General features: G+C 34.5%; 1 protein-coding gene across 2 annotated transcripts in view; it reads right to left on the bottom strand.

Moving 5' to 3' along the window:
• Pax (paxillin) overlaps nucleotides 1-12,810 on the bottom strand; it is a 63,569-nt gene extending 50,759 nt beyond the window's left edge. Inside the window, exon 1 of one of the 2 annotated variants that reach the window (XM_073087997.1) lies at nucleotides 12,634-12,810. In XM_073087997.1, coding sequence (XP_072944098.1) covers nucleotides 12,634-12,646 — 13 coding nt within the window. In that variant the 5' untranslated portion in view covers nucleotides 12,647-12,810. Of the gene's footprint in view, nucleotides 1-3,118; nucleotides 3,623-12,633 lie in introns of those variants that run through there. The other variant, XM_073087996.1, reaches the window with a different exon arrangement.
• Between the last annotated feature and the right edge of the window lie 318 nt (nucleotides 12,811-13,128).

The raw sequence follows: 13,128 nt of genomic DNA, 5'->3' as shown, positions 1-13,128 counted from the left end.
CGTTTAATGGTACTTGTAGACTGTATAAATTGGTGGAAAAATATTTCAGTGTTGCCATATAAAAAATAATAATTTTCATACAAGTGTATTTTTGTGTGTCATATTTCAAACTGTTCTTTCCTTTTGATGTCATTTAAATGTATGAGGCGTTTGTAGGTACTAATAGACTTCACATTTGGGTAACAAAATATTTAAGTGTTGCCATACAAAAAATAATAATCTTCATACATATGTACTTTTGTATGCAATATTTGAAGCTGTTGTCTTGTATTGATGCCATTAAAGTGTAAGAGGCATTGGTAGATACTAATAATCTGCACATTTTGGTAAAAAAATATTTTAGTGTTGTCATACAAGAAATAACAATTTTTATAAATAGTTATTTTTGTATGTAATGTTTCAAGCTTTTGTCTCCTTATTATGTCTTTAAAATGTATGGCTTATAGACAAAAAATCACGACCCAAATTCTTGGTATTTTGCAAATATTAACTCATATCTTTTCCAAACAGCCCCAATCAGAATTAATAAAACTTCAATATAGGGGAAAAAATGTAAAAAAATTTTGCACGCAAAACTAAAGAAGACAACCGTTCCGCGAGCTGCTTTAGCAGCGAGCGCACACAAGCGATACCTAGTTCATATCTAAATATAAGGAATTTTATAAAATTTTTGTATAAACCATTATAGTCCAATTTTAATTTATGAATTTATCCTGTAGAAGATAACATTTGCAGTACGATTCCTCCTACGAGATAACCTAGCATTATACTAAATATTGAATTCATAATGTATTGTATAGAAAAACATAATTTTATTGACATTATTTATATTCCAGATCATGAGTTTATATTTTTCATTAGTTACTAAGTCTCGTACGCCAAACTCGTTTTTAAACTACCTGCTGCTCAAAAGCCAATAATCATAAAGGTATACGTGGAAGGCGTAGGTGGTGAGCATTCTCGTATATTTTAGCAAATTCATATTTTTCTTAGTATTGCTAATTGGGATGAAACTTTGAATATATTTCGTCTTTCTTAAGTATACCAACTTAACGTAAACTATAAAAATAATTGAAGCCACTTGGTAATCAAAATATAAATAGTAAACATCAGTAACATAAACTCTATTGACTGATCCTGATGTAGGTATATGACAGATCTGCTAAGCAAAATGTATCCTAAAAACCATCAGACATTTTGAGACCACTGATCTTCAACAATAGTATCAAAATTACTAAGTAGATAATTATAACAAACATACACTCGATATACACTGAAAGTTAAAATCGTATTCCTAAAATGGCAAAAAGTGCAAAAGACTAAACGTCTCAAGATACTAAATCACAGGAACGCGTGGGCGCTCGCAATGGCATTCAGCGTGGCCTTCTAAATGCATTCAGAGCGAAACAACCGGCTTGATGCTGCTGCCCACGGGCACCAGGACCCTGCCTGCATTATACTTACATCGGTCAAGGAAAATCTCACTACTAAAATCACGTGATAGACATTAGATACAGTTAGTGAGGATAATAATGGAACAACCAAAAGACCTCTGTCGCCTTAACGTTTTGGTCAAGTAAAAACTAAACCGAATGATTATGAAGATGTGATGTATAAATTTAAATATCATCGTGAAAAGAAAGTAGTGTTTGTGGTTACATTATGTATTTAAGATAAAACAATTAGCAGAGCTCAGCTTTGGTATGGAAATCCTATTTTTTTAAATCTATTAGTAGTAGTTCTAGGTAAAGACATAAGAGCAAATGAACTCTGTATATCGTATGTACCTAATTAGTTTCCATTCAATTTTGTACTTAATTGAAATAAACTTCAATAGAGAAGAAGGATAATGCGCATGATGACAATGCTATGGAAGCTATTAAGGATTATTAGCTACGACCGGGAATAAATTAACGTTGATTCATATCATATCAGATGCATCTTTTTGCTAATGTTATTGTAGATCATAATTATCGATATATCAATAGAAGTTCTAGCTTAGTAATCACGTAGTAACAGTTCTACTTGAAGTTTGGTCATTTCCACTATACTAATCACATATTGTCCATCCATATCCACTATATGGTGCATATGCTGCATATCCGCATTATTAAGCGTAAAATAAGTTCATATAAAAATATATTTAATTCTTTTAGACAAATAAACAAAATAGGTTCTCGTGAAACTTCCAACATTAACATTGGGAAAATGCCTATGCGATCCTAATTTCCCAATAAAATGGATCATAAACAGGGCGATGCAATAAAAGTCGACATTTTATTTCCCACCCACGGGGCCATCCAGGAATAGGCCCTGGGCTCGTAAAGTGAGCAAAGAAGAACCGCAAACTAATGCTAATGGAACCAAATTAACCTGACGTACAACAATCATGATGACCTCACCCTGACTCTGATTAGCACGTACGAACATAACAAACACCGCCTCTGTAATATATTACAGAGGGTTTTATTGTGCACGGTCATCTGCTAAGTGTAAATTAATTCTTTATGCGTAAAAGTATGCAGCTCTTGTATCAAAACTGATACCGATATATGAATAGAGCAAGTGGAAAAATTAACTAAGATCTTAAGTGGATTGAACGCATGCGTACTTATCTTATATTGTCAAGAGTCCTTCAAACAACAATATGATGGACACTTGAAACAACATCAATGAAACAAAAAGATCGTTATGACAATTTATCCATCACGTTTCCAAGCTAGTTAATATATCGCGACACCACAAACGTAACTAAACAAGCTAAAAATATGTTGGCAACGATCACTAAAATTACAAAAGAGACGATGTTCAGTGCTTCTACACTCAACTCGATGACACTAATAAAAGTAAATAAACACACATTGGAAGAGTGCGGTTCACTGTAGAAGCAATGCACTCTAGAGCACCTTATAAAAATAAACATACTGGATGAATCAACGAAAGCGTAAGTAAATGTAATCATTTGTAAAGAAAACACGCACTGTTACGGTACACTTCCTTACGTAGTAAACAAAACCACTAGAGCGAAGAAGCAAATTTTACATATACTAACAAGGTTTCTTCGTCAAATTGTTGCGTTTTAAAGTAAGTAATATAATAAATTCAATTTAATACTCACAGCCCGGCGATATTCCGTTCTCCTTCATCGCGCAGCGAAACGGGTAATAGGTGCCCGGCAGCACCTTGCCGTACATTGTCCGATCCATCTTCGACCAATCACGAAGCTGATTTTTAGAAAAATTACACCCACAGGTCCAACACCACGTTCAGCGCACCATAATCACAGCCTACGTCTTATCTGAGTAAATCGCGTCCTACGCTGTGCGTAAATGCAGGATACACTTGCAGTCTTATGCAAATTTCAGTGATAATGAAGCTATTATCACAAACGTACACAAGTTTCGTTCATGTCAAGGGCACGAATTCACTGAATTTACAATTATCATCGGTCCAACCGGTCATATCGTCATATCGATGTTTCGGTATCGAATATTGATAAACACGTTGATAAGAGATAACGCAATGTCAGGAGGACGAGGTCGCGGTGTCGCGGCGGCTAGATGTGCACCGAGCAGAGTATTCGTCAACGCGTCCCAGTCACAACTAAAGTCTCGTGTAGTGGCGAGCGTTACCGGCGCTGGCGCACGCCACTCCAGCCACGCCGGCTGGAGATTATTTATAAGCGGGCACAAATCAAGTGTATTCGTCAAAATCGACCAATTGTTCGAATGTCGAGGATGGTATTTATTGTAAAACACGCCAGGGTCGCAAAAATTTACGATTCTATACAATTCATGTTTAAATATGCGTATGCGTAATACATAATGTACATTTTCCACTACATTACACGGTCTCAGTAGATAATTCTACTCATGACGTTTGTCTAGAGGCAGTCGTTATTTATGAAGGTATTATTGTGCAACTCCCACGCTACATAAGGGCCAAGAGTCAAATGTAAATTAAAGTTGCTTTCTAAAATGATTTGTTACATGCTGGTAACAAAATCACTTAAACAATATTTAAAGCTGCAATTTACTATCCCCTTTATGATTCATAAATAGTAATAAAACGTTTGAAATACTTAAGATGCTCAGAATTAAACTAATTTTATATACGAAAATTCGTTACGTCAATATTTCCTTTCCGTCAAAATGAGGATATCAATTTAACGCTCATCACCCAATATTTAACAGGGAGTTCTGGATATAAAATATCACAGTATTTAATTAATTTAGTCAACTCGGTTCCACTAAGAGATAATTAACCACGGTAACGATATAGAATACAGTGGAACGATAGATCAAAGAGGCGCGACTTTTCTACTAATGAGCGCCGTAAACTGAGGAGGAATTTGAGGGAGCGAGAGTGACGAGCGGAAACCTCGTGAGTGACTTGTGCTCCACCGGATACATTTGGATTTGATTCTGAATGAAAATTTCAGGCGCGCAAAGAACGTGAAGCGTACCGATTTTACATATGACCAAACAAGGAGAGCTTAAACGTCGTAGCTATAATTGTTACAATTCTTTTGTGTTTCTTCGTTCTTAACTGTTTCGTACAATTATTTTTTCTTCGTAGAATTTGGTGCAGTATACCTAAGACAAACTAAAAATCCGAAATAGACTAGATTATTCCAAAAAGTTTTGAAGCCAATTAACACCTATACAAGACAAACATATTAATCCTGTAAGATAAGTTAGACTGATGTTAAAGATAACGACATTATTATGAAAGCTTTTAAGTCACTTCAAAACATTTCATCAATGGCCATCAATCTGAAGGGACATTTATACAAAGCAGGAATAGGAAGTTAAATTAGAACGTACCGCTAGGGAACACCATTGGAGGGCTCTTCGTGCCTTCCGTCAAAGTAACATGCGAGGAGAGAATTTTAAAAATCCTTCCGAAGCTGGCAGCTTTATTGTCGCCCGAGTGCTTGGCATCTCTTTGATCGTATATCTTTGATCAGATACTTCGCGTCGTGGCAGACATAGACAGGTGTTGTCTTTACTTTTTTTGGACGAGTTAGTATCGTTAGTTTACACAATTTGTTTACCATATACTCTTTACACTTTAGAATGTAAACATACAAATGTATCTATCATCTTTGTTATTTAATTTTCTCCAGCAATTTAGCACCTTGTTACTATGTCATGCAACTGTCTAAATAAACTTTTATTTAAATCAGTATCAATCTCTTAATTTCTGAAATCACATACCACCGGCAACAAAAAAAGCCAAAACCAAATTTATATGACCGTCCAAGGAAAAGATTTACAAACTCGACAAACGACGCACAGTACAAACGTTGTACCAACTCGTAATAAACTAATAGCCGTAATAGACGTAAAGTACCTTCGCTTTACTACGCGTTTACGAGCGTCAGTCAACCTATTGTTCCCCAGTGAGGGTTCTAACGAGGAAGTCAATATTTAACCTGGTGCAGCCGCGCTAACTCGGACCACTTGGCCAACACGGTAATGGGCACGTGCAAATAAGGACTGACGTCCATCGTCATACTTCACATACAAGTAAGTCCACCCGAATGTACGCAATAATGATACTATTAATAATAATTTTAGTATTTTTCTTAATTTCAGATAGTAGTTCTGTCAATATTCATGTGGAAGCTACGGATTGCCTTTTGTTATTATTTCAATTGCCTGCTTAGCAAGTATTCATAAAATAATAAAAAGTACATCGTACAATAATCGAAATTAACATACAATTCAGAATTTATCAAATTTATATAGAAGTACATGAACAGTATTTATGACGATTTGTATTCGAAATGATCTTAAGCTAATGTGGATCAGAATGAGGTAAAATTAAAGAACACATTGATTATTTTTTAGGTACCAAAGTCAATAGATAACTTTAGATGTGTTACCTAAAATAATTATAGAAGACTGTAAATTTAAAGGCCAATTGAAAGGTTACCTTCAATGTTTATTAACATTTTAGTATGTATTTAATGACTGAGGATCTGTGACGAGGATATTTGAAGACAAATTCCAATGTGTCATTAGCACGGAATAAATGTGGGTTTAATATCTCATTAAGAATCAAGTATTTTAATGTTAAATAAGAAGTTTTAAATGAAACCCAACAAGACGTAACTATTTAAATTTTATATACAATTAATATAAAACGAATACTGTATAGACAGGTAACAAAAAAGTTTTTCAAATACAAAAAGTAAATCTGAACTAGTCAACAAAATAACGTAAAATGTTTTGGTATTCAAGAAATAAATACATGTAAATCAGAAATTATGGTGAAAGAGAACAAAAACATAACAAGGATTTCTTTTCAATCTAGAATGAAAAAATATTTAAAGGGAAGATATTGAAAAGCTTCGCCTTACGCGATTCGTTCGACTGCGACAGGACAATAGCTATTCCTATATCTGTTCATTGTAATTTTCTCGCATTAGTGTTAGAGTTTGAAGGATGTGGTCAACCAGGGACGAGAATAACACGAAGCATTCAAACATAGTCCTAAGACGTAACCACTCATTTATAAGAAATTCCCACAAGATTCAGGATATTTGAGATTGATTAAAGATGTTTATGGATTATGGCAGTGTAAATTTAACACCACAGGAGTTCTTCCTGAAGTTGTCCGAAAAGCGATTGTTACTTTTGACAAACCGCCTTCAGTTGAATTACTTCGTGTAAGGGTGCCTTTCCACCAAAGTTGTGTGAGGTAGATAAGCTATGGTTGATTTGAACGCAATTTCAGTGAATTAAAATCAAACAAATGTATAGGTGGATTAGATATAAATCCATTGCTTAGCTACCTCGCGCATCTATGGTGTAAAGGCACCCTAAGTGTATCTGTTCTAGCACACTCCTTACACCAGAATACAGTAGCGTTTACCACTGTTGTTTTAAGCTATAAAAATACTTGTAGAACAATTTACACCAGTAAAACACCAATTAGCAAAGCATTTGAACAGACATGCTGTTTAGACATTGTGTCCTATGTATTTAACAAGAATAGACAAGTAACACAAAGTGCAACATCTAATGAGATGGTTTTAACGAAGCGTTCGTTCATATTCACGACGTGTTGACCAGACTTACGCTAAATGAACTCTGCGTTTCCGTCATTAATATGGCGGCATATATAATCACTGGAACGATATCAACTAAACGCATTTGAATTAACGTCAACACAAAACTAACAGTAGAGAATAGGGAAACGCGACAATAGTCGTAACCCGGAATCGATAGCTATCGCCCGATTGTTGTCACCCGAATCTATAATTTGGTTATCTGTATTTCCGATGGTTTTGGTTAATTTTGTTTCGTCAAAATTTATGACGTACGAATTTGAAGTGAATCAATTTACACGCGAAAATTTTGAAATCATCTTTATGTGCCTACAGGAAAATATTTTTGTCACTTTGGACCATATAACTGGTACATTATTAGATCATGAAATTTTTGTTGGAATTTTATTTGCTTTGTAAACAAATGTCCAAATTTTATCACCGATTTTCCGTCCGCACTTTTTCTATCAATATATTTTCTCACATTTGATTTTCAAGCACACGTGTTTACCCGGCCTACGCGCCCCACTGACGGCTGACGGACAAACACAAATGATGGGGACGCGGATCGCAACTCATCGTGAACCGCCGGGGCGCCCGTGACGTGGGGTGACGTCAGAACGGTGGGTGGTTAACTGATAATCACCTTAAAACTAAGTCACATAAAATAGTGAAAGAATTCGCCTCAGCAAAATTCTAACTCAAGTAAGTCCAAAATTTAATTGAATTGATCGAAACTATTCTCACTCTCTCAGGAGATTCGTGCTCAGCAATCGGGCAGAAATAGGTTGATAACGATCTTTCAAGGCACATATGAGAAACTGCACGTTTGATGTTCCACTCATGGCATGCTTCTGTTGTCATCATCTTCCATATTATCATCAAGAAGTAAGAAATGTAGAGTCTATCCAAAGCTGACAATAGCAAAACATCAAACAATAATTTACTCATTACTATCAGAGTGATCTATCTAGATACTTGACTCCTTTCAGAATCAGAAGATTTATAAACGACGTTGATGGAAATGCTCTAGTAAACTCTCGATATTTTCTATTCGTCTGCCAACGATAAAAAACGTGTTTGTACCTTTTCGATGTCTTCTAATAAAATCTAAATCATAATAAAATATAAATCAGCTTGTCTCATGTAAATACGGATTTAAAATTACATCATCAATCGCTTGTGACTCATTGAAAACTTTAAATCGATTTGTATAAGTCATTTCTCTTATACGTTTCTCTGGAAGGTTCTTTGCGGTATTTCCTTTACGCACGAGTCGTTTTAAGGGACATGACAACCGCTAACGGTGATCCAAACAAACATACAAACGAAATACGAAATCTGTCGTTCAATATCATGTTTCTGTTTTGTAGTACGACTTACGAGTATCTTTTCTATGTGCGTAAAGTGAGAGTTAGACAAATGGTGAATACATATATTGTATTACACATAAAAATATGGGATAGCCTAATTGTAAGAATGCCTCTGTAACGAGGGTCAGCCGTGCAAATCTTAGTTTTACGAGTATTTTAGCACATTTTAAAAATGGTTCATCTCATTCCTTAATGGTAGAGGAAAACATGTCTTGAAAAAAGTGCTCTATAAAATCATTTAGTCTAACGATCTCCACATTTTCTCATTTAGGGGAGAAAGCCTAGCAATTGATTTGTTATGTGTCGGTGATGAGAATTACGATGATTGTTTATTATGGTGAACATTTCAATAAAAAGTATGTAGGTACCTAATTTTGAATGAATAATAGATGAACATGCAATTTTTCACGAGGAAACCGGGAATTCCTCGTAATTCACTTCACTTCATACGTGTATTACGATATAAGTAAATGGGTAGGATCTACTCAATATCTTTTTTGTGAAATCAACAGTTAATCAATATAATGCATCGCGGGGTAGGTGTGGCTGCAGCCATTACTGCAGGATTTAACGAAGCAGAACGACAAATAATTAAGTTAATTAACGTAGGAGTGGGCTTGACAGTAGATTAGACCGTGACATTCCGTCACTAATGGGATTGGGAAAAGACCTTTAAAATACTTTAAAATACCATTTATGTTACATTTTTCTTCAAGCGGGGTAAGTAAATTCATCAAATTAGTCGTAACTCTATTAATTTTATATGATTAGGAATAATAAAAATCGCTAGTTTTGAAGTGGTTTATATTCTATTTCACGTAACAGTTACGTAGGTGATATTCATGAGTGTTATTTATCTATGCAATGATATTAAATATAACTTATAAACTAAATGTAATAAATCTGTAATATATCATCATAAATAAAATTAATATGTAATATAAAAATACGTTTGAAGAAAAACAGAAAACGAGTAGAAGTCATGAAAAACGTTTCATTTTTATTGTAAATGATTTGTCAAAAGAATATAATTCTGATAGAATCAGACGCAAATAAATCTATTACAAAATAATGTCTCAATCTATGCGGAGTCGTAGCAAAAGCTAGATAAATACTGTCTGCTTCCGATCAAACTAACTGGGGACAGTTTCAGAGAAATCAAAGGGAAATTGAAGTTGTAAAATAGTAGTGCCAATTATCTTCATTTAACGAGCGTCAATAAATTCCCGAGCGACATTAAGAGTCCTACTAAAAATAAAACTATCGCTGGCTATATTTTATCGGAGAAATGCACACCATTGGCATGCCAGGTATCTGGCGCTATCTGGTTTATGTCGAGAACAGATGGGCTTCTCGTTAATACTGATTAAATGTGATATTACGAAATGTGCTAGATACCGTCTAAATGCTTTAATAGGTCAGTGCGAATAATTCGATTTCTTACTTGCAAGTTAAGCTTTTAATTTATGACATCTATTTTTTGGGTTTCGCTTTGAATAAACTATATTCTTAATAACTACTCTTATATATAGAAGAGTATTGCAATATAAGTACATAAAACGCCAGCATCCCGTAATCGACGACATTTGTACGTCAATTTCAGACGATTTTCATGCTGATGACAGGATTTGACCGGTGGAATAAACTAATAATTTTCCGTTCGTCCAACAGTGCCCCGTTTACAAATGACTACATTATCATATCACCTGGGGAGTAGTACACTCCCTTGGGAATAGCCCAGTACACAGGGGTTCAAGAGACCGCACAATATATATCTCTATTTCGCAGTCACAGGGTGTTAAGCCCCAGTTGTACAATCTGCAGATCAAGGTGATCGCGATAGATAGACAAATCGAATGAAAATACTTAGATAACCTATATTTAGGTGAAACCTCTTTTTATGTCTCAGTGCTAAACTCGGGTGTTATCTGTCGACTGGGTAGACCTTGGAGCATATTCTGTCGTGCTTACAACACCTTAAAGCGTCCTCTGAAGAACTGAAAAGTATGAATAGTGACTACGTGTTCTCCGCCCAAATCCCTGCAGCGCTCGACATTTTTTAACGATTCCATATTAGCGCCTTTTATATCAGAATCTAATTATGATATTTTGGGTACATTATGCTTGTCCATTTTGTCATGTCCTTGGGTCAATAACAGTTCCATAACTATATTAAGGGCGCGGTAGCCATTAATCACCCCGACATGATAGGGAGCCGCCGCGTGAAGCATTATCGTAAATTGATATTAATATCATATTAATATAGAAAAGGAAATTGCCTAAATTTCGACTTAGTAAAAATTCACATTAAATTACGCTCGGCCTACATGCAGGGCGTGAGTTGGAGTATGGGGCAACAAAGGCGCAGAGGCCCTTAATTATTTCCAGACTAATGGCAACAATTTTTCAATTCCTTTAAATTTGAAATAATTGAAATAAACATTAACTTCCAACAAATACAATTATTCTAACATAGAAATTATTTAAGTGTAAGTTTGCCAGTAAAAGTGCGAAAAAATACTGTTTGGAAAAAATGTACAAGTTGCGGACCAGTAGAAATTTAGATTTCCTTTTTTCTATCTTGTGTAGTCCTGGGGGTAGTAGCCCTCCCCGATGTCCGGGCTTGTTTGTACATCCATCTCAGCTGCTGCTGGGAAATCTCAATCTTGCGAATTGCAGTTTAACCAACCCCATACTTCAAATTACAGATTTGTGAACATGTTATGAATGAACAGAATGTTCTTAATTTATTTATATTATTATTGAGCAATCATAAAATTAAACAAACCAAAAAGAAACATTACCAGTAGCATTATAAAGGAAAAATCTGTAATAACGGGAACTTGATCCTGTCTTAGAACCTTGATATTTATCGAGTATTCCAAATTACCTTTTCAAACTCTTTAGATAATTTACCCAAAACTATAAGGCTGAACGAAAGGATTTAAGAGGGCAATGTTAATAAAAACGAAAACCATTAAATTATCAATCTAATTCTTATAATCAAATCCCCTAGTCGAGAATAAAACAAGTTCAATTTGAAAAGAAATATAAAAATACAACTATATTATTGCTTCAACCGACAGTATTGCTTGTAAAACCAAATTCCAAGAAGTCATTAATAAATGATTCATTAAAGGAAAACAAAATTACTTAAAGTACTAACCAATTCTTCAATATTATGTTAATTGCTTTGCTTGGAAAACATTATGTGTGTAATATAAGTAATAATATAAGTTTTAAGCATCATATTATCAATTCAAATAAACATATTGAATCAGCTATTATTAGCCATTGTCCCTATATTGTAGTTATTATACTATTGAAGCTGGAGGTCGCTATAATAGTATATAGAGTGAAGAAATGTCCTCCTCACAGAATGAAAATGTATCAGTTCAATACAACGCCCAACTGGTAAAGTTCACACACCTTTCAGAGTGTTTCCTTTACAGAAATCTCCTGCTTATCAGTTTCCTAACAAAGTATTTTCAACATTAGTACCTAGCCTAGTCTAAACTTAGCATCAAGTAAGTCCAACATGCATATTTGAGGTTCGACCCACAAATCCAGTGTGAGAGGCAAAATAACATCACAAACTATGACTATTGGTCTAAGCAATTAGTAAAATTTACTTTATGTAGACTTACAACACTATGTTTATCACTATTGTGATGAAAAAAAAAAACAAAAGTCAGTGCCTAGCTAGAAGAAAATTGGTGTTATAGTAAAAAATCTGTACGCATTACAGTAATCTGCACTTCAACTTAAACTCCTAACATTAAAATTCAATATTCCGGTATGTTTTTGTACTATACAATTGCCGATTTATTCAAGGAATGGATAAGGTGTTGTTTTTTTGATAAGTAGCAAGTTATAAGATGATCTCCACAATAATAGTGTTTTTGCATTGAGATCTATGATCAACCTTATTGTAGTGAATGCAGTATTCAGTTTTAATAAAAAGCTATAAACAGTAACAATATATTGAACTGAAACGCCGAGCAATATGTTCGGTTTGTTTGTTTTATATAACGACACGATAGTGGTGATAAGGATTTATATACATAGGTTGCAAAACTGAGATGTGACTATATTCGTCTTCATATTGAAAGTCTTCAGATAAGTATGGTAATGAGAGATATTTTTAAAAACACGTCATTTCAGCAGTACGGGGCAAACAGGTTATTACGATAACGTACTCACCTAAATCATCCATGATGTCAAATCCTTGATTCTCTTAAACACTAACACTGATTTACACTTATTAGCTGCAATTAAGTAACTGCTGATGTTATATTATAGCTGCAAGTTATTATATTTACGCAAAATAAAACACGAAATTACAACCCAAATATGGGTATAACAGTTGGCACTACTGATAAAATGTCATTTACCTTAGGCAGGGATTTGCAAAATAACGGCGGGGTCAGATTTGAAGTATGTAGTGGTATTTCTGTCAAGATATCATTCAAAAAGGCAATTTAAAATAAAAATAAAAATTTAAAAATAATGTCATGATATAAGGACTGAGATATTCTCATCGTATAAACAATAAATAATGTTGTGTCTATTTAGGTAGCTAAATATTAGAATGCAAATACAATCGAGACGTGGAGGTCCAGACTGGCGGATCCTAGTGCCGGCTTGCGGACAATCGAGGCAATTCGTCCGATTTTTCTACAGTGGTTGCGTAGGCGA

This window comes from Epargyreus clarus, unplaced genomic scaffold (genome assembly GCF_041222505.1).
Source record: "Epargyreus clarus isolate Ecla_fem2 unplaced genomic scaffold, WU_Ecla_fem_2.2 ptg000026l, whole genome shotgun sequence".
NCBI classification, from domain to species: Eukaryota; Metazoa; Arthropoda; class Insecta; order Lepidoptera; family Hesperiidae; genus Epargyreus; species Epargyreus clarus.
This window is presented reverse-complemented; position numbering and strand designations above follow the sequence as displayed.